The 23,619-nt window shown below is 43.3% G+C and overlaps 1 protein-coding gene across 1 annotated transcript in view; it reads right to left on the reverse strand.

The window, feature by feature from the left end:
- Positions 1-23,619, reverse strand: part of whrnb (whirlin b) — a 97,267-nt gene that overhangs the window by 36,133 nt on the left and 37,515 nt on the right. Inside the window, 2 exon segments of the mRNA XM_062381156.1 lie at positions 6,974-7,099; positions 23,243-23,419. Coding sequence (XP_062237140.1) covers positions 6,974-7,099; positions 23,243-23,419 — 303 coding nt within the window.

Here is a 23,619-nt window from a genome sequence, read left to right on the forward strand (position 1 = left end):
CGATTAATACATCACTAATGGTCAACATCCTTGTTCATCTGATGTAACATACCATTTTTTTATAAAACAATAAACTTGTCTCACTTTTCCCACTTTTTCCCACGACCCGGTTTTGCAAGTCTTATATCACCTAAGGCTCGACAGAATATATTTTAGGCTAAATAAATGCATGATTGATTCTTTTTCTAAAGACTGATGATGAGAAACATGAAGATGGATGGAGAAAAGTAGCCGCTGCAGTAGAGCAGGATAAGTCTAGTGAGAAATTAGTTATTGACTTCTCTCCTTCTCACCTCCCTGCAACAACATGATTATGTAAAAGAGATGCAGCGTTGGTCAAACTCTATGACTGAGCCCACTGAGAATGACAGGAACCCCTGATTTACTTATTTTGAGAATGACCCCTCTCAAACAGGGACATGGATATAAAATACTGGCTAAAGGGGCACAGGCCACTGTCCGCTTTGTCTTTAGCTGAAATTAGCTTCTTTACTAACAATATCATAAACAGTTATTACAGTCAAATTATATTTAACTATTGTACACTATATCCACAGAAATCACAAGGATCACTCTCGCCTTCCCCCTTGCTGTATTAAGTTGTGTTTAACTGATCATTCGTGATAATGAGTAAAAGAAAGAGTGCATGTGCAGTGTGCTAAAAGTGCAGTGTATTTGTCCTTTAGGAAGGACAAACTGCTATTTTCATCCACAGGAGCAGTTTGCTGACAGGGACAGGGGCTGGGGGGCAGGGGCTGTTTCGTTAATGACAAAAGGACCATCTAAAACACTGTTACAGCCGGAATATACCATGATCAGGATTAGTCTTTGGGCACTTTTGCCTTTTTCGCATATTACTCCCTCCACTGTATCCAAGCATCGGGTCGGAAGTGGGGACTGCACCATACTATGCATATATGAATGTCTTCTGTAACAGGTAGGTGTAGCGTTTAAAAAAAGCAGAGCACCAGCAGCAAGTTCTATCCTCTACTTAGTGTACTGAAGTTATGCTCATAAAACCAAATAAAATGGACATGAAGCCCAAAGCTATACCTTAGGTTGTGTTTAAAGGGTAAATAAAATGTGGGTCTTTATGCACCCTATAAGAAAATGACATTGATTAAACTAAATATAAACTGTGTATATGCTCTGTTATACACATGAGACTGAAACTTCAAAATACAGCACTTCACAAGACAAACATGGAAGTAGTGTAACCATTTAACCAAAAGCAACGATTTACAATAGCTATACAATAATGTTCAAATATTGACAATCATACACAACTAATTGGAAAACAACTTTCACGTTATACCATCTTAAATTTGACCCCGACTAGTGGTTTTTATTTTCCTCAACTTAAACAGCAGCTGCAGTTGGAAAGTGCCCTTCATTTAAAGATGCACTAATAAACCCATTTTCATATTAACACTTGATAAAATTCATAGTAACACATTACATTACATTTCATTTAGCTGACGCTTTTATCCAAAGCGACTTGCAATAAGTGCATTCAACCCCGAGGGTACATACCAAGGACAGCAAGAATCAAGAAAGTACAATTTCTTCAAAATAAGGCAAAACTACAAAGTGCTATAAGTAAGTGCCATTTAAGTGCTACTAAAGTGTTAGTTTCAAAAGTTGTGAGTACCCTCCTGTTTACAGCTGCATACAGCTGTTTGCAGTGAAATAGCTCAGATAAACTCACAGTCCAGTGCCAAGCAGGAGACAGACAGTCAGCAGCTAAAAGATTAAAGAAAAATAAAAAATAACATCTTAAGGATTGGAGAGGTTTTCAGTTGGTTATAAAATGAAACTTCACAACTAAATGCCATTAAATCCCATACACTTAACCTTTAGAGGAATTAAGTTAATTAAATTAAGACAGATAAAGTGCTACAGTTTGATGATAATTTGTTCAGCTTGAAGTAAAATTGTCAATATTGTGTTATTAGCTAATTCTACTGCCCTCAAGACAAAAGAAAAATCAATTAATGTAACTTTAACAACATCTGTTCATTGTAGGTCATTTGTATTTTGATACAGTAAACACGTTGATGTATCTAAATCAATATGTAAATGTCCAAAAACAGCAACAACAACAGTCCCAAAGATGCTTACATTTGTAATCTGCTTATCTGAAGGATGTGGAAGTGATAGCAGCCATTTTTTGCTGGCTGATGCCTCTACTTAAATTTGACTATGGAGTGAAACAAACTGTTATCCAAATGTTCAAATACAAGCTGATGATGGATTCTTGTCGATAGGAAAAAACATCTTGGGACCTGTGTTAGTTGTATTCTTCTATAGGCAGATTCACATCCTGGCCATAATCCACTGGGCTAGTGTTCCAGCTCATATATTTGTTTGAGTTCACACCAGCAGTCTGAGTTCCTGCAATGGTGTGCATTTTGCTGTTGCAGCGAGAAGGCCACTCAGCTCAGTTGCAAGCCAAAGGGACCCTTCCAAGGTAAGAAAACAGCCTCTCAGATTTTGAGCAGATTTATATTGCTTTCTAATGGATATAGCTTGATGTCTTACTCTCTTTAAGTAATTAATGGGTGCCGACTGTCACGATGGTGCACAAATATACATCAGCTTTTCAACTTTCAGCCGGGCGTATTCATGCAGCGTTGTGATGATAGATCCACCAGTTTCCTAGCAATGCTGAGTTAGGGAATATTTGACATCAACAACTCAAATTGTATACAAGCATAAACTGCTGCTTTCAGCACTGTATTGTATTTACAACACTAATTCATGAATTTGTAAGCCTCCATGCAACAGGAGCTTTATTTATTATTAGTCAAGCAAGTAGTGTTGGGTGTTTTGCTAGATGATGCAGACTTTCCAGAATAAAAAGATTTGTCTCTGGGAAACATGACCATGCTCAGTAAATTGTATCTATCAGACAATTAGACTTCGATACAACCTTATCTTTTGTACATGATGATGTTTTGCTCTAGAGCAAAAGAACAAGAGGTCAGGAATGTTCATCAAAGACATTCATCCTCTAAACTAAAAAAAGCACCCATGCATTTCCATTTTCTATGGTAACTGGCCAGTACAGCATTGACTGAATAATCCCAATTTTACCCCTTCTCCCTAGCCTTACCACTACCCCTTGTTTTCAAGGGTTATCTTGCCTCTGGAAACAGAGTTGTTCAAGACACTTCAAGATGATGAGTCATCAGAGTCATCGCGAGAAACTATCACATCATCAGTAGTTGCCATGGGAACCCGACAAGTCATCAATAGTCATCAAAGTAAATAGACTCGACAAAAATGCTAGGGATGTCAATATATTAACATTGTTGACATCTTACATAAACCAATGTTATTGCTTTAAGGTACTAAAGGGACAAACCTATAATATCCATATAACATCTGTGCTAATGCAGGTCAATCAGATTAACAGGTAATTGTACAGCACATTTTGTCCTGCGTTACCTCTGTACTGTGGCAATGATGGCATAGTACAATGACTTTATGCCATTCATCCATTGGAAATCGAAAAAACCTTGGATGCTCTGCATTATTTCACGTATAAATCAAAAGCACACTGATTCAGGCTGCTAGCAGTGGTCTGTAAGCAGCCCTGCCAGGATGCATTGTTATTAAAAGAGCAGTTTAGTTCAGTGATGTCCATAATACATTGAAATGATAATAATCCAAGATATTCCAATTATTATCGTAATTTTTAAATCCTTATTAATGGAGAAAATACTACAATTGTGCCAACCCTTTTGCAGCTATATTGCCGGTGATTCACAAGGCATTCTGGGAAAATTTCACAGCCCTCTGTTCAAAGTGTGGATCTGAAATATGTAAGTTTTGAGGGCTATATAGCCCTAACACCTGCCATTACCCCTCCATCCCAGGGCTAAGGCTAAGGGATATGGTGAGTAGAGGTGAAATGGGATTGCGCCTTAATGTCCTACCAATATAACCATGATATATAAATTCAAGCAAACTAGTTTATCTCCTGCGTCACATCCGCCCTTAAAGTGGATGTTCTTCTCAGAGTGTTTGTCTCCGAAGGTTACTGATATGGCAGGGCATTGTAAGGTGATTGATTTTCTTTTAAAAACAAAACAATTAAATGGTCTCTCTTGATATAGAGCTCTTCTTCTTTGATGACCACTCAAAGCACTTTACAGTACAATTTTGTCATCCATCCATTCACACAAACATTCTGATTTGCAGCACTTTCTCTTTCACATATCATTCACACACTGCTAGAACAGCTATCATGGAGCAATTTGGGGTTCGGTATCTTGCACAAGGACTTTTTGGCATGTGGAATGAGGGAGATCAATCCGCTTAACTATTTTAACGAGAAATAGGAGAAGAGATCATATTACTCTGGTTTAAGCATCTTTACACTGGCTTGCAGTATCACTGATGATTGATTTTAAATTATTTTACTTGTTTTTTATATCTCTTAATGGTAAAGCACCCTCATACATTTTATCGTACTATGTTCCAAACCGATCCCTAAATTCTTCTACCGCGGTCTCGCTCAATATCCCAAAAACAAACTATAAAAAGTTTCGGGTCGCAGCTTTCTCTACTTCTCCACTACACATCCGACAATATTCTTCTGTTGATAGTTTTATAAAACAAATCAAGATCTATTTCTATAATCATGCTTTTGATTCATTTTATATTCTTTTTTTATCAGCATTGTCATTATTTTTCTTAAAGATCTATCTTTTTTCATGTCTTTGATTTTATTGTAAAGCACTTTTAGAATTTGATGTATTAAAGGGGCTGTAAAAATAAAATGTATTATTATTACCTCCTGAGCCACAGCCCAAACTGTTAGTACAAACAAAATGAAAAAAGAGCATTATTTATTATAGTTCCCAACAATTGTGTAGTACGACATATGATAAACATATGTTCCTCAAATTTAAGTTATTTCACCATCCTGTTCAGGTGTTATTTTCCCTTATTCTGGAAGTAAAAACTTAGAAAGGGTAATTTCAAGAGGAGAGGATGGCACTCAGACATTATTGAGTGAAAGCTAAACTATTTAATTCTTTGCACACTGAAAATATTGATATGTTGAGAATGTATGAACTCAGCCTTGATAATGTGTATTTTAACTAGCTGGCTCCTGACTTTGGTACATGAATGAATCTGGGGAGACCTGGAGCTCCCAGAAGTGCTGAGGGCAGCAGTTAAGTCAAGTCTTCTGTGGGAGGGTTGCACATGTGTCTGTCAGTCACCATCTGCACTGCTTGGATTTGAACAATCTTTAAGGTTGACATGCTTTCATTTGTGAAGCTGAACGTTGTCACACATTAAAGGTGAATTAGCAGATGAATGTTGGTGCTTTTGTCAGTCAGACTTGGGAATATGGGTATATATGGGTATTTACTGGAGGCAGGATACACAAGTGTCAGCTTGATCATATCATTATGAGAATGTTTATATTTGGCCAGCACTCATTTGTAGGAAAAATACCTATGATTTATCTGCTTCAGTATCTATCCAGCCTTCCAGTTATTTACAGCACATGGCCAACAGAGAAGGAGGAATGGATGTTGTCCAGGAAAATAAATACAGCCTCTTTTATCTACCTGCACAACCCACTCTAACGGCAGGATCACTCTGACACACACACACACGCACACATACACACCCACTCTCAAACGCGCACACACACACACACACACACACACACACACACACAGAGTAAGGATGGACAGCAGCTCACTTCCACAAACAATGAATGGCTGCGGACCAGTAAACAGAGACTCATCTGTGATGTGAAGAGAAAAAATCCACCATATTTATTTTTATGTCTGTTCTCTTTCACACTCTCTGCTCTCTCCCTCCTTCCTTACTCCTTTCACATTTTCTTTCATTGTGTGTCAAAGGCTCCAGCTCTGCCGCATGACCAGCCAATCCTCTATATGGTAAAAAAATAGTACCTCTTCATCTCACTCTGGCAAAGAAAATAAGAAGTGTCACACACACTCTTTCAAGGGATAATTTGGATTTCTGGAAAAAATGATGTCATTGTAAGGTTGTGTTTTTTCAGGTGTCCTCGTGAATTTGGAACAGTAAGATGTCAAAGGATAAACCTGTGGTTTTTAGGCATATTGCCTCAAGTAGGCCACAGTGAGTATTATCATGAAAGCCATATTCAGTTTTCAGGCATATTGTTTACAAGTAGGAAACACTGGCTTATGTTCTTCCCTCAGGCAAGTGGCAAAATAGCACAGAATGAGAGCAGCCTGCTTGTTTATGGAGGCAGGAAGCTGACCTGAAAGCACACAGCAGAGTGTTCGCACGGCTAATGAAGCAATTTCTGCAGGCCTGCCGTGAGACTGTAAAGCAGCTGGCAGATGTTAGCGGTGCTAACAGGTTTAGCAGTCTAATAGGGAGCAGGTGGCATGTTCGTCAGAATCCAGCAGCAGATGTTTGTGATAACAGCTGACACAGTAGCTTAGTCTCAATTTAGCATCCTGCGGAGGACCTGGTCTGAGCAGTCAATGTCACATCACCGGCTTGTCCTGCCGTTACAGCCATCACCTAGCAACAAAGCTACAGATTCCATCTTCAATAGTTTGTTACTGAAGTGCAATAACTCAAGGGATGTATTGGGCTGGAAATGATCCACCCACATGGACACACTCTCTGCCACATTTGGAGGGTCCTTTGAATTGGGACAGTCTAGTCACGCCCATGTGACGCAATCGGTCTACGAATGCAGCCGAGACTGATGAATTCAGATTTAAGATTAAATAAATAAAGGGAATATTCTACTGAATTAACCCCATAAACCTGTCACATTTAGCTGATGTAAGAACTGCCAAATTATAGTGGTGGAGTCTTGAGTGACATTCATGCTGATACTCTGGCACAACCTCAAAGATTTCAATTCTCATAAGACGAAAATTTTACACAGGTTTTGTGGTGTAATCTTGCAATGCTATCAGGAAAGGTTAAATGTGGGTACCTTTAGTGCACCAACGTCCGCAGCAGATCCAGGGTCCACTCCAGTGATGTAGATCCCTAAGCCATACTCAGCACCGCCCCTGATCATAAGGCCCAAAGAGCGACCGTCATCCATATTCAGGTTTACCTGTAGGGGAGAATAACATTCAGATCCCTCTGTGGTGACTTTTAACCAAACTATGCAATTCAGAAATGGGACATCATGAAATACTGTATTGTAGTGTCTCAATGTGTGTGAGGAATATGGGCGTTTGCTGTGTCTTCTTTATCTTCCTGGGGTTTCTGTTCTGCTGCCAGGCTCTGCTTGCCTGCATACTTGTTACATGGTTCTAACTTGTCTGTACGCAGCATCACTTGCCAGTCCTACCTCAACCCTTCACCACTACTGCATGTACTCTGTCAAACTCCAATCTACCTCTCACTGTGATTTTCTCTGCATTTGGATACACTGAACTGACTGGTCATAACCAAAGGTGGCAGAAGTACACACATTCTTTACTTACAAGTACAGATACTGGTGTTACCAGTCTTACAGAGCTTTAATATGATGGTTACACAACTGTTCCTGGTATCTTTAAATATAAATGTTAAGTTTAAACGTTTATAAATATACATAGATTTAAATATAATATTTTAGGGCTTGAAAAATGAACACTACTGAAAATGTGGTAATTGGCCAAGACACAGTTTGCAACAATCGTTTCACCACTAATGCCGACTTGAACCATTTCGCTCCAATATGCTGGGGTTTGTACTGATCAGAAATGGCGGAAACGGACAACTTTAAATTTCCCCTATTGTGTTCAAAACAAGTCAGAAGTCAGAAATCCTTTTTCAGTTCTGACTTAAGTCGGGGTAGATGGACTCGTAGATTAGCAAAGTCTGACTTTGAGTAGCAATCCATTGTATTTTAATTTCACTGTTACATCTAACAGTTTTGACTGAAGGACATTACTCCCATTACTTTTTAACATTATTTTCAATGAAAATTGAAGAGCGATACGGCTGTTACTCAGAGGTTCGAGTAGCATGTTCCTGCAGAACCAGAGTTTCAGGACTGCAGGTCTAGGTTCCTGTGTTTTTCCCGACAGTTCCACCTTGCAATTTGGATGACAACTGACCTTCATGATGGATGACAGTAAAATCGGAGCACCGGGTCTGAATGACTTGTTATTTGTTTAATTTTAAAAGATTTTTCAATAACTGAATATATGCCACTAATAAAAAACTCATTATCTAGATCTCTACCTGATACTGCTGTAGCTAAATTTAAGGAAATATTTCCAATTACATTTAAACCCGTATTATCCGTAGATGTAAACAACAAATTGTTAAAAAAAAACAAGCTTCATTGAGATCGCCCACTTGCTCTCCACAAAGCAAGAGCTGCCTACTATTCAAAACTAGTAGAAGAAAACGAGAATAACCCTAACCCAAATTAGATTTAGGGTTTAGAGCGCCATCTTCGCTGGCGCTGCGACCGGCTGCCACGGTGTGTTGGTGCACACTGTGTTTGTTTTTAGTATTTAATTCTGTTAATTGCGACCCAACTCAGATTACTTTCACGATGGACGAGCTTCTTAACATCTGGGACACAACACCATCTGATTTATGTCCCAACTTTCTCGCCTCTTCCGTGGATTTAGTGGATTTACTGATTAAAGGTGCGGTGTTCCTCGGATACGCAGCGAGACTGAGGCAGAGACGGAGAGGTAAGCACTCCGGGGCTCTGGTGCGCTTCAGGGAAAGAGGATTACGCTAACCCCTCCCGAGCATTCTCCTCTCCAATGTTCGCTCGCTGTGTAATAAGATGGACGAACTGCGCCTTCTCATCCGGACAAATGAGACTTTTCCCTTTCTTCTGTCTTGTGTTTTATGGAATCGTGGCTGACCAAAGCCACACCGGACACCGATGCACAGCTGACCGGCTTTCAGCTGTTACGCGCGGACCGCGACCCCGATCCTCTCACGCAAGGCAAAGGGCGGAGGGATTTGTTTTTATATAAACCATGGCTGGTGCAGCGACGTGAAAGTAATTTTACAGTCCTGTTCTCTGGACCTGGCAACTTTTTTCACCATCAGCAAGGCTTATCATGCAGTTTCCCGTGCTGCCCTGGGTCTATCCGACCACGCTCTCATTCACCTGATCCCGGGCCTATAGACAGAAACTTAAACTTTCTAAACCTGCTGTGCTGAGATCCAAGAACTGGAGCAGCAGAGAAGCTGTGGAGGAGCTGCGTGACTGCCTTGAAAAAACTGACTGGGACATTTTTAGAGCTGCTTCTAACAGCCTGGACGAATATACAGATGCTGTGACGTCCTACATCAGTTTCTGTGAAGACAGTTGTATTCCGACACGCACCAGGGTGTGTTTTTGATGCGAGGCGGTGGTCTAGTGGCAGAAACTTGGACTATGGGCAGAGAAGGTCTCTGGTTCGTCTCTGGTTCAACTCCACGGAGAGACAACAAAAGCCGAACCTGGATTGATCTATCCAAAAATCCAAGAGTCTCCCTACCCTGTCTAGTGCCCCTGAGCAAGGCACCTTACTCCCCCAACATCTGCTCCCTGAGCGCCGTACATGGTCGCTCACTGCTCTGTGTGTCCTGCACACAGATGGGTTAAATAGGTTAAAGGTTGAATTTGCCTGCCATTGCAGGGGTGTGTTGTGCATGTCTGTGCATGTGTTTGGTATGAATAAACATATCTTAATCTTTCTTTCACAGCAAAGCTCAAACAGCTTCGTTTGGAGAAAGAGGTGGCCTTCAAGAGTGGGAACATGGATAGGTTCAGACTGATTAAATACTTGTTTGGCAAGGAGATTAAGGAGGCCAAACGACAGTATTCAAAGAAACTGGAACAACAGTTTGCATGCCAACGACTCCTCGTCTGTCTGGAAGGGCCTTCGAGTGATCACCGGCTGCAAAACCAAATCCCCCCACTCTGTGGAAGACTTGAGACTTGCAAACAAACTGAATGACTTCTACTGTTGATTCGATAGACACTCTAAAACCCCCCCCGCATTTATCACACCTCTTCTCCCAAGCCTGGACAAAGACAATAGCCCCCCCCACAAAATGGCCCCAGACTGCCCCATCCCCTCCATTCCCCATCACACATCCATCACACCCCATCACACCTCTCTCAATTCAGGAGAGAGATGTAAATAAGCTCCTGAAGAGACTGAACCCCCGTAAGGCAGCTGGACCAGACGCTGTCTCCCCCTCAACACTAAAGGCCGGCGCATGCTTCTGCAACTGCGTCGGCGGCTTTTCACGCAGCTGTGTCGCAGGACACTTTGTCATTCATGCTTCCCCAAGCTTCCCCAAGCGCTGCACGTCTTATTAAGCAATGCGCCGCCAGAACACTAGGCGGAGTAATGTTTTTTGTCGAAGACGACCTTAGAGACGCCTTCTTTCTTCTTCGTCGATTGTTTATTTACATAGCCACTGCGGCTCCTCGTAGCCTTTTTCTGGCAGTGACTGGTTAACCAAGTGATCATATTTTCGGATCTCTTCTGCCAAACGCTCTTCTATTTGGTCCATATTGATTCTTCTAAATCTTCCGTTGTTTCTACGGTGATTATGTGGCATGAAACCAGAAATAAGACAGACAAATCACATCCCTTGCGGGCTGCGGGAGGCTCGTAACGCTTTGCCGTCTAGTTACAAAAATGGGGCGACGCACGTAAGCACGTAAGAAGAGATACATAAGCACGTAAGGGGCCCGGAAGGGCTCTTGCGCTTGCAGGGCCGTGAAAACACAGAAGCATGCGCCGGCCTTAAGGCACTGTGCGGATCAGCTGTCTCCAGTATTCACGGACATCTTCCACCGTCATCCCTGTTCCCAAGAAGCAGAGGATCATAGGCCTTAATGACTACAGACCAGTCGCCCTGACCTCCATAGTGAAGAAGACCTTTGAACGCCTCGTGCTGAACCACCTCAAGACCATAACCAACCACCTCCTCGACCCGCTGCAGTTTGCCTACAGAGCCAACAGGTCTGTAGACGACGCAGTCAACATGGGACTCCACTTCATCCTCCAGCACCTCGACTCCCCTGGCACCTACGCCAGGATCCTGTTTGTGGACTTCAGCTCCGCATTCAACACCATCTCCCCAGCTCTTCTACAGGACAAGCTGACACAGCTGAGCATGCCTGAGCCCACCTGCAGGTGGACCACTAACTTCCTGACCGACAGGAAGCAGCGTGTGCGGCTGGGGAAGCTTGTCTCTGACACCCGGACCATCAGCACTGGAGCCCCACAGGGTTATGTGCTCTCTACTCTCCTCTTCTCCCTCTACACGAACAACTGCACCTCCAGCCATCCCTCTGTAAAACTTCTGAAGTTTGCTGACGACACAACCCTTATTGGATTAATTTCCAATGGGGACGAGGCCGCCTACAGAGAGGAAGTAAACAGCCTGGCTTCCTGGTGCAGCCAGAACCACCTGGAGCTGAACGCTTTAAAAACTGTAGAGATGGTAGCAGATTTCAGGAGGAGCGCAGCTCAAACCGTCCCTCTCACCATGTGCTACTCCCCAGTAAAAACAGTTCGGTGATGACCGAAAGGACGAGATCGCGGGTACAAGCGGCCGAGATGAGTTTTCTCAGAAGGGTGGCTGGCGTCTCCCTTAGGGATAGGGTGAGAAGCTCAGTCATCCGTGAGGAACTCGGATTAGAGCCGCTGCTCCTTTACTTAGAAAGGAGTCAGCTGAGGTGGTTCGGGCATCTGGTAAGGATGCCCACTGGGCGCCTCCCTTGGGAGGTTTTCCAGGCACGTCCAGTGGGGAGGAGACCTCCCGGAAGACGCAGGACTAGGTGGAGAGATTATATCTCAACACTGGCCTGGGAACGCCTCGGGATCCCCCCGTCAGAGCTGGTCAATGTGGCCCGGGAAAGGGAAGTCTGGGGCCCCCTGCTTGAGCTGCTCTCCCCGCGACCCGACCCCGGATAAGCGGATGACGATGAGTGAGTGGGAACCGCACTTAACTGGTTTAAATCATATTTTTCTGATCGCTCCCAATTCATGCAAATTAATGATGAGTCATGGTGTTCCACAGGGCTCTGTGCTCGGCCCAATTTTATTCTCATTATATAGACTTCCACAGAGGGTGTCCTGATAATGTTTCCTAGTGGAAGTCTATATTACTCCACTGCTCTGGGATGACACCAAGTTATACTTGTCATTAAAACCTGAACAAAGCAATCAATTAACTAAACTTCGAGCATGTCTCAAGGAAATAAAAACCTGGATGACCCGCAATTTTCTCTTATTAAACTCAGATAAAACAGAGGTTATAATACTTGGCCCTAAACACCTTAGAGATACATTATCTCATGATATAGCTGCGCTAGAAGACATTGCCCAATTGCTTCCAATGAAACAGTCAGGAACTTGGGAGTGATCTTTGATCCTGATTTGTCCTTTAATTCACACCTACAACAAACCTTACTATCAGGCGCCAGCAGTAAGTCGTTAAAGACTTACTGCCCTGAATAATATAGCGCCATTTTACCTTAAAGAGCTGTTAGTAACTTATCAACCCACTAGAGCACTCCGCTCCCAGAATTCAGGCTTACTTGTCATCCCTAAAGTCTCTAAAAGTAGAGTAGGAGCCAGAGCTTTTAGCCATCAAGCCCCTCTCCTGTGGAATAATCTACCACTTTCAGTTCGGGAGGCCGACACCATCTGTACGTTTAAGAGTAGGCTCAAAACCTTCCTTTTTGATAAAGCTTATAGTTAGAGCTAATTAGTGTGGCAGAACGGTACTTGTCCTATGTTCTAAAATAGGAAGCATTTAGTTTAAAAAGGCATAGAGGTATTGATGGCTGATCTACTGAGTGGGCCACATTGTTTTCATCGTACTACCATACAAACCAGTAGCCAGTCAGTCAATGTATCATTGTATCATTGATTACAAGGCAAAAAACCCTGATGACGCTAAGACGCAAAGGGAATTTATTACACATGACACACAAGCTTCTCTTTCCAGCTTCTTCATCCTCTCCTCCTCCCTATCAAATATCTCATCAGTACATGTCACTGACTTGACCCCTTCCCCGGAATCCCTTTGCTTTATCGCCCGCAGATCCGGGCCCGCTGTGGCCGCATCATGGATTACGATTTGTGGATCTCGCATCCGAGGTCGCAATGGTTGATCCAGTATATCGGATTCTATATCATGCGGGCTGATCGTAGTGGTAATAGCGGATCCTGTGTCGCGTTGGCATCATATAATGGTGGTGGACCACGACCGAGGTCGGCACCTGATGATGGATCCTAACTGGCGGCAGTGGAAATGATTGTGGACTATAGTGGCATCTGATCTGGATGGCGGATCATGATGTTGCTGGTTGCTGACCATGGACTATGATTGCAGCAGGACTGCTTGACATATAGAATTGAAGTTATCCTTCAAAATTCTATATGTCAAGCTAAAAAAAAAAGGAAATATTTTCCTACACCTGAATTCTATTGCACTTCTGTCCGTCCTAGGAGAGGGATCCCTCACATGTGTCTCTTTCTGAGGTTTATACGTTTTTTTGCCCTATTAAAAGGGTTTTTAGTAGTTTCTCCTTATTATTGCTGAGGGTTAAGGACAGAGGATGTCTCACAATGTTAAAGCCCTATGAGACAAACTGTGATTTGTGAATTGATTGATTGATTGAAAAGACAATTCCGCTGTCTTGAATTAATAGCAAAGTTAATGTTAGCTAGTTAAAGTAGGAGTAGGTATCGTTGATAGTAAATGCATTTTCAACAGTTTGCTTTCTGTTAGTTTGAGATAGTTCTGAGTTATTTGTGTTCAGACCTGTGTATAATGGCTTGCTATTCTATATCAATATAATGATATATTTAAATGATATTGTCTAAAGATAATCTATTTCTTGTTAGATATCATTTTGGCCTCACTCTGTTGAAGAATGTATCCCAGTAAGAGGCTGACCAGGTCTACCTTACTGGCCAAATATATGAAGGTTAGAGTACATAGTGTATTTTCTTTTATACATTTGCATTAATCTTAATCAATATTATGCAATGCCTCAAGAAATTGCAATGTTAATTAATGTACTCCTCTTTTAGTGTTACCAGTATTTATGTTAACCCAGCAGTTATTATGTTTTCAGTGTTTTTCAGTGAGATGGAGGAATTTCCCAGAAGCATTGGAAACCAACTACACAGAAAGAAGGAAAAGTTCAATCAAAGATGGTTGCATTTACCTTTTGGACTTAATTTCTTGTATGTTTTAATCTTTGTTCAATGTGTGCATGTGCGATTTTTTTTAAATTGTATCTGAAAATGTATTTTTTATGTTCTTGAATATTGCTTCTCTCCAACCTTTAAAGGGGACATATTATGAAAAATCACATTTGTTGTGGTTCCTCTATGTAAGAAACTATACGATAGAGTGCGTCGAATGGGAATACGACCAGAATTGACGCCACAGTCGGTCTACATGGCATAGCCAGGAGGCGGAGATCTGGTGGAGGAGGAGACCGGGTTACGTTACGAGCCATAGCACGCTCCTTAGCTCAAGGCTGCGGGTGTTACCTAGGAAGCTAGGGGGGGCGCTAACCAGCCGGTGAGCGGGGTGAGAGGTGGAGATCTGGCCGAGAAGCACAGCCTGTGGTCGGGGTAAGTCACAAGCCCAAGCCCCCTCCTCATCTCGGGCTCGCTGGGTGATGTCGTCGGTATGCTGTCAGCGGCTCGCTTCTGGGGGGCGTTTCTGTGTTTGTTTATGTGGTGTTGTTCAATGTTACTTGTAATAGTTGATTGACATGTGGGTTTGACCAATGGGGAAGCCCTATGTTGGTGTGCTGGGGACCAATGGGATGAGGGAGTGAGTGTGGGGTGCGGGGTAGAGAGACGGAAGCGGGAGCGGAATAAAACATGTCAACATCAGTACACAGTTATCTCATGCGCATTATTCAGCAAACTTGACATGGTGTCAGAAGTGCTGTGTAGCTGTATCCAGGACATGTAAACGCTGTACTACCGTAGGGAGGTAGATAATAGTTCAGCTAATCTTAGCATGGCGGCTAATGCTCCCAGCGCTACGTTTAGCATCCAGCCGCCGGAACCCTTTGACTTTTCTAGGCGAACGACTGGACCAAATGGATCCGGAGATTTGAAAGATTCCGCCAGGCGAGTAATCTGTATGCAAGCTCCGAAGTCAACCAAGTGAACACTTTGATATACTGCATGGGAGACGACGCAGATGACTTCTTGAAAAGCTTAAAACTAAGTGCTACGGACCAGCAGCAATACGCAAAAGTGAGGGATGGATTTGAGTCTTTCTTCATTGTTAGAAAGAACATTGTATATGAGCGCACGCGTTTTAACATGCGCAAACAGGAGCCAAATGAGACAGTCAACGTCTTTGTAACTGCCCTACATGCATCATAGTGGGACTGGCTGATACAAGGCTCTCTGTATGCATGCAAATGGAGAAGGATTTAAACCTGGAAAAAGCCATTAACATGGCAAGACAATCAGAGGAGATACAAAAGCAACAAAACACACTGAGGAGTGATGCCAGTAGTGTAGTGCAGATGGATGCTGCCACTGTGGACAGAGTGTTTGAAGGCAGAAAGCAAAGAGAGAAGCCCAAGTTCAACAAATACAAAAGTGATGGAGCAAAGCCCCACTTCAGCAGCCAGAGTAGAAATCCAAATAGCTCTCAGTTCTACAAATGTGGTGGCCCACCTCACCCTAGACATGAGTGCCCTGCCAACGACGCAAAGTGTCATTCATGTGGAAAAAAGGCCACTTTCAGCGTGTCTGTCGTGCAGGCGAAAACGTGAACGGTATTGAGACGGAGGAGGAGGATGAAAGTTTCTTCCTGGGTTCTGTAACGTCCGACAAAGCTGCATGGACCGCTAAACATAGGAATAATGAACACCACAATCAGGTTCAAACTAGACACCGGATCGGATGTCACTGCTGTGTCACAGACTGATATGAACAGAATGTTTTCCAGTGCACAGCAGCCTGTTCTCCAGGAAGCAGAGAGACCCTTGCTTGGTCCGGGACGGATTCCACTGCATGTGTCAGGGTTCGCCAGACTGCAGCTGAGGAGTGGAGTCAAGCAGTCCATGTAGAAGGTTTATGTGGTCAAAAATCTGAGCACGCCCTTGCTTGGATTTCCAGCCATTACAGCCCTTGGCCTGCTCAAACGTGTTGACAGCATAGATTTGGACACTCTCAAGTCGACGTACCCTAGACTGTGCAGTGGGTTAGGTGAGGTGAAACGGGCATATCACATAAAACGTAAACCAAATGCTGTGCCTTTCTCACTGAAAACCCCTAGGAGAATTCCCCTGCCGCTGGTGGGGAAAGTCAAGGAAGAGCTCCAGCAAATGGAAGAACTGGGCGTCATCAGCCGTGTGGAGGAGCCAACAGACTGGTGTGCCGGTATGGTGGTCTTACCAAAGAAAAACAGTCCACGCCTGAGACTGTGTGTGGACTATACTGGCTTGAATCAGTATGTGTGCAGAGAAAAGTACATTCTGCCGTCTGTGGATCAGTCCCTCGGCATGCTTGCTGGAGCAAAAGTGTTCAGTAAATTGGATGCTAACATGGGGTTCTGGTAGATCCCCTTGGCCGAAGACTCAGTCATGTACACCACATTCATAACATCCTTTGGGCGGTTCCACTTTAACCGCCTTCCCTTCTGCATCAACTCAGCACCCAAACACTTTCAGTGCATGATGGCAGAAGTCATAGAGGGGTTAGAGGGTGTGGTCTGCCACGTAGATGACTTACTAGTATGGGGGCGGGACCAAGATGAGCATGACACTCGACTCCATGCTGTGCTGCAAAGAGTGGAGAAGGCAGGCATCACCCTCAATGTGGAAAAGTGTGAACTCTCCAAGCCCGAGATGGCCTTTCTGGGTCACATCATCTCGGTCACTGGCATTCGGCCCGATCCGAAGAAGACGGAGGCTATCACGGAGATGAAGGAGCCCACAAATGTGAGTGAGATGAGGAGTTTTCTCGGCATGGTCAACCAGCTCGGAAAATTCATTCCTCATCTGGCTGAAAAAGACAAAGCAGTCCGTGACCTCCTCTCGAAAAAGAACTGCTGGGTGTGGGACACTGACCAGATAATGGCGTTTAAAGAGCTGAAGGAGGCACTTGCTTCTCCTCCAGTGCTGGCCATGTAGGACCCAAACAGAGACACAAAAGTATCAGCCGATGCATCATCGTATGGCTTGGGAGGCGTTATTCTCCAGAAGGTGGACGGCGAATGGTGTCCTGTGGCTTATGCATCGCGGTCACTCTCTACAACTGAACAACGCTATGCACAAGTTGAAAAGGAGGCTCTGGGCCTCACATGGGCCTGTGAACGGTTCCGGGACTCGGTCAGCAGATAAACGACATGGTACTCAAGTGCAGAACATGCATACAAGAGAGAGAGAATCACAATGAACCACTCATGCCCTCAGAGCACCCTGACCGACCATGGCAAAGGTTGGGGGCGGATCTCTTTGAGCTGGGAGGTAAGACGTACTTACTTGATGTCGACTACTTCTCGAGATATATTAAGATTGCACTCTTATATCACACCAGGTCCGCCGACATCATCACGCATCTAAAGTCAATCTTCGCTCGCCATGGCATCCCGGAGGTAATGATGTCAGATAACGGACCTCAGTTTTCTGGACAGGCCTTCGCCTTGTTTGCAGCTTCATACGGATTCAGACATGTCACCAGCAGCCCGAGGTCCCCGCAAAGTAACGGCGAAGCAGAACGGGCGGTCCAGACGGTGGAAACCCTTCTGGAGAAGGCAGATGACCCCTACCTGGCTCTACTCGCTTATAGAGCCACTCCCCTTCAGAATGGATACAGCCCGGCTCAGCCTCTCATGGGCCAACGTTTACGCACCACTGTGCCAACTGTTCCCTCGCATCTGGACCCTACACTGCCTGACAGCAACGCACTGGCTCAGAAGGAAAAGGAGAAGAAGATGTCAGATGCTGCACACTACAACAGGCGTCCCCGTGCAAAAATGCTCAGTGTCTTGTCACCAGGAGTACCTGTATCGGTCACCGACGCTAAGACGTCTGGAACTGTGATCCAGAAACTCCTAGGTCTTATTTGGTGGATTTACCTCAGGGGGTGGTGAGACGCAACCGCCTGCATCTAATATCTCTACAGACGCCTACACAAGAGAGGACGCCATCACAGCAGCTCATGTCAGAGCAGGCTCCCATGTCGCCTGCCGTGACACCTCCAGTCTTACCTGCAGAGACTCCAAATTTCAGAACTAGGTCTGGGACAGCCGTCATTGGACCACTAGGCTTAACTTTTGAACTGAAATGAAGTGAAAGAAGTCTCTGAAATATATGTTGATTTATTGTTGTGTTTGGTGTCATGGTTATGTGAACGCTTAGTTGAAGCTAGTAACTGTAGTAAAACACTTTATGTTACAATGTGAAAATTCAGGGAACAACAGTTGTTTAATTAATGCACTTGTTTCATATAAATTCCAATATTCACTAAAGTGCCTAACATTGTTTTCCTTACAGGGTTTCGAAACAACAGTTTTGTTATCTTAAAAGGGAAGACGTGGTGTTGTTCAATGTTACTTGTAATAGTGGATTGACATGTGGGTTTGACCAATGGGGAAGCCCTATGTTGGTGTGCTGGGGACCAATGGGATGAGGGAGTGAATGTGGGGTGCGGGGTAGAGAGACAGAAGCGGGAGCGGAATAAAACATGTCAACATCAGTACACTTGTGCACATTTTTACAGCAGTATTGCATGTGGCAGCCCTCCAGGGAAGCAGCGGAGATCTAGCCGAGAAGCAGAGCCTGCGGTTGGGGTAAGTCAAATGCCAAAGCCCTCTCCTCAGCTCGGGCTCGCTAGCTGATGTCGGGCTGCTGGCTCCATGTCAGCGGCTCGCTTCTGGTGGTAAGCTAGCTTCAATGAAGAAACACAACAAACGGATATAGAAATATATGTGTAGGACAGTGACTTAAAATTATTTTAACAACCTTAAATATGCTAAGGGGAGATTTAAGATGTGTGTGTGTGTGTGTGTGTGTCTGTGTCTGTGGGTGTATGTCTGTGTGTGTGTGTCTGTGTGTCTGTGTCTGTGTGTGTGTGTGTGTGTGTGTCAGGGGCTGGGCAGTGAGAAGGGGATGGATTGTTGGTGAGAGGGGGGGCAGGCGGTGAGGGGGGGGGGGGGGAGGAGGTCTGTTTTAGACAGAGTAAAAAGGGTGCTGTTTTAAATGATCCTTGTGGTACTTTGACCAAAACATGTTAGAGACATTTCATTAAGACCCCAAGGAGCCATATCAACTGTGGTAAAATGGGCGTAATATGTCCCCTTTAAAATATGTGGTGGACCTCTAGTGACTGCAAAGACCATAGGATATGATTCCAATCTTTATTCTACTTGACGGTGAACTTATTCTAATTATACAAATTATCAACATGCAACTCTCAGTAACAAAGACAGTAAGTAGCATTTGGGCAGAATGAAATGTGAAGTATTTCAACAGAGAATACTTAATCTTGTTTTTCTTTTTTTACCAGAAAAAAGTCCTACCACTTTCCTCCCTGTACTTGATTACAGTGATCTCTTATATATGAATGAGCCAGCAAGCTGTCTGTGTTCTCTAGACACTGTATATCATGGTGCCTTAAGGTTTGTCACTGGTTGTAAAGCCCTCACTCACCGCTGCATCTTATATGCTCGAGTTGAGTGGCCATCTCTGGCAGCACGCCGCCTTATACATTGGCATATTTTTATTTATAAAGCTATCTTGGGTCTGCTCCCCCACTACTTATGTAAGTACATCTTTAAATCCCAGAGCAATAACTGCTTACGTTCAAATGAGCTTTATTTATTAATTATGCCCAAAGTACACTCTGAATTTGGTAAGCACTGTTTTAAGTTCGCTGCACCTGCTGCTTGGAATGCACTGCAAAAAACTCTAAAGTTAAAGGAGCTCATAAACCTTGAAACTTTGAAGACTCGTGTGAGCGAAATTGGAGCGGCTTCATACCGCACTTGTTCTTGTTTTGGTGGGAATCCGGAGCTTTAGTCCTGTTGCCTTATCTTAAGGGAACAGGGAACTTATCTTATTTGATCTGTGTTATGTGATTTTTGTGTGTCTTGTGACTGTTGACATTTTTTGTATGCTGCTGTCTTGGCCAGGCTTCCCTTGAAAAAGAGGTCATTGTATCTCAACGGGACCGACCTGGTTAAATAAAGGCAAATAAAAAAATAAAATAATTAAATAAACTACACACTTATTTAAATAATCATCCACTTTGCTAGTTGGTGCTGTTGTGAAAACAAGGGTCCGAGAACTGCGTTCCTGAAACTGAAGCCTCTCGTTCTGCAGGGACATAATATTGCCCCAGCCAAAGAGTGGTTCATGTAGAAGATCTGAATGAAGTGCTGTGTATGTGAATGCAACTTAAACTATTTACTGGAAAAGTGTGATATAGATACAATCTAAATGAGTTTAATAGCTTACCTTGCTAAATGTGTATTAGCTGAGCAGGATTAAAGAACATGTCTAAACGGTTATATTCAGTCATGGATTCTGTCTGTGATTAATGGACAGGATCTGTAAATGCAGCCTGGGGTTATCGACAGTCTGGTACAGCGGATACAAAAAGCAGAGCCTACAGATGATAAAGTTCTGCGATAGCACTCAAAAGGTTAGCAGCTATTGGCTTGAAGGTTTTAGGCTGAATCTCAGAAACTTGAGTTCCTGCCCAAGAGTGAGGGAAAGCAGGAATTAGATCATTCGGAATGTTGGGAGAAGGGACCAGCAGAGGCCCCTACTGAGCCTCTTCTTGGCCTGATCTGACTTGTGTTCACCACTTGAGGGAATAAGTTACATCATTGGTCAGCCGAATGATGTTTACATCAACGACTACTGATGACGTGTCAGGTTTTCACTAAGACAACTGATGATGTAATGGCTTCTTGAAGTGCAGTCCCAATTCGTAGGGGAAGATTTCAACCACTACCCCTTGTGGCTCCATTTCAAGGGCCAAGATAAACCTCGAAAACAAGGGGAGAAGGGGAGAAATGGTTTGGTCTCAATAGGGACAATAATAGGTAAAAAGTTTGATTCCATATTATCCAAGGGTGGTGAAATACAAAAATGGACTTAACTACAGCTGTCCGAGCAGGGAACACAGCTGACTCGTTCGTCAATAGATGCACATATGGCACATGTGCTATCCTCAATATTGGAAAATGTGTGTTTGAGGATAAACCAGCTATTTTACAGATGTGAATTAAAAATCTGTTAACGGAAGAAATCCCATAACCACCTCTGTGTTCAGAGTCAAACTAACCCCTGATTGATTGATTGTTACAAGATGTGGAATAAAATGAGAGATACTATGGACTGCAATATACTGTATGACTCAAGACTGGATAAACACAAAACCAGCCCCTCAGAGAAAACCAATTATTACCCAGTGATTGCAATATAATATAAAATTGATTATGCCAATATTTAACTACGGCAATTATTTTGCATATTTTAAATAATCTTCACCTGTGCACCTTGAAATATGGAATGTACTCAGGTTATTCCTGAAGGTAGCTTATATAGCAGAGCCACTGTGAAGTGTTATCTACCACGACCAAACATTCACACTGCTGCCTGCCTTTCATGGGGAGAAGGAGAAGTACTAATTACAAATATATAGAGAGAGAGAGAGAGAGAGAGAGAGAGAGAGAGAGAGAGAGAGAGAGAGAGAGAGATGCTCTCTCTATTAAAGATGCAAAAAGGTTAAGACTTGCTCACAATTGGTTGGAGGGATCTCAATACTGTGGCTTTCATTGGAAAACTAATTTGACTAACACCAGGCTTAGCAAAATGATTTGCTGTGTGCTTTGACTTTTCGGAATGGTCCTTGTCCCCTCTCCTAATACAGAGGAGGCATGTAACTACCTTTACTGCAACCTACTACCAAGGGTCGACTAAAATGTTTTGGCTTTGTTTTTGGGAGCAGTCATGTTGTCCATCTTTATATTATAAGGTATAAGTCATTGGTTCGAATAAACAACATTCATAAAGGAGAGGTGGTATATTGTATTTCAACAGGCGTATTTTCAATAACAAAGATTTATATATTCTCCAGATGAGGAGCCAACAAATAATGGCTCCCTATTTTACTGTATATGGCAAGCCTCTGTAGTGGTAACAGCTTCTCAGGCCTCGGTCCAAACCTGCACTTCCTTCCTCAACCTTTAATCAGTTCTCCTCCAGGTCCTCCAGGCTCCAGCAAATATAAGCACTTTTCTTAAGTATCCTGCCACACCAACATTTAATGAAGCAGGAGTAAATCAGCTCCTGAGCAGCTTTTAGAGGAATCATCCATCAACTGATACCCTTTCATATACAGAGTTGTATTCATACACACTTGCAACGGCTGAGTGAAGAAGCTTAGGCAGCATTTTAGCCACTAGAGGATGTTTAGAGGAACCTTACAGCGGCAGTGTGCTCATTGATTTCCATTCCTGCCTGAGCACCATCGATCCTATGAGAAGAGTGGACTCAGGGATATCATCTAATTGAGAATGTCATTACAATGAAGATACAAGTTTACTGAAATTATTGTTGCTGGCCTGACACTTTTCCTGAGCCGGTAAAGGGTTTTCCAACTTCAGCCATGTAGAAAACCAGTTCATTAAAATCCTCTTGTGTAAAGTGCCATCATCATAACGTTTGTGCTTTAAAGAAGCATTTTTAATACAATCGTATACATACACTGAGCACTTTCTAAGGAACACCTGTTTATCAATAAAAAGTAATTTCAGGCAATAATGGGGAAAATCATGGTTTATGAGATTAGTGAAAAATATTTGAACAAAGAGCTCAGTGTGAAATGGTGGAGGAGCAGTCTGCGTCACAGGCCTGTGGCGGACGACTGCTGTAGGTTGAGTCTGTCATCCAAAACCTCACGACACCATAGGTCATGATGACTGTGTTCAGGGAGCCATTTTCCAGTGCTGAAGTAAGTGCTGCCAGGCAAGTGCAAGGACGATCACAAAACCCTCTGTATCATTCTGGATAATTCATTCTTCAGAACCTGCAAGATGCTATTTTAAAAACCCGTAGTTGTTTCTCTCCTTTTAGAGAAAGTAATGACTTTTCAAGTCTGCACTGCATTGTTATCTCTTATGTTTTATTCATTTTTACAATGCATCACATCATCTACAACAGCCTGCTGTAATTTGTTTCTCCTGCAGCACCACAGTACAAACACACACCAGTCTTTCTTACCATCCTCTCCTCCATACCGGGTCCTTGCCTCTGGTTTATCTCGTGGCTGTCGGGTGGTGGGGAGACACTCCGGCCTCGAGGATCCACCCAACTGTACACATGGTTGGTGATGTAGCCTCCAGGAATCCGACCCATAGAACACACTGACATCACAAGCTGCTTGCATCCCTTCAGCACCTACATCAGGAGAGGAGGGTGAGACTGTGGATGCTCTAAAAGTGCTTCATCCAATAGACATAATGACCAACCAATGAAATCCTTTAAGGCAGATATTTCAGCGGATCTCATGTGGTTTAAGTTTTCACCATGCTGCAGTGGTGTATAACAGGATCTCTTACACCTGACAGTGACATTGTTGTTGGTTATGGTTACTACTG

This window comes from Platichthys flesus, chromosome 3, assembly GCF_949316205.1.
Source record: "Platichthys flesus chromosome 3, fPlaFle2.1, whole genome shotgun sequence".
Taxonomy (NCBI): domain Eukaryota; kingdom Metazoa; phylum Chordata; class Actinopteri; order Pleuronectiformes; family Pleuronectidae; genus Platichthys; species Platichthys flesus.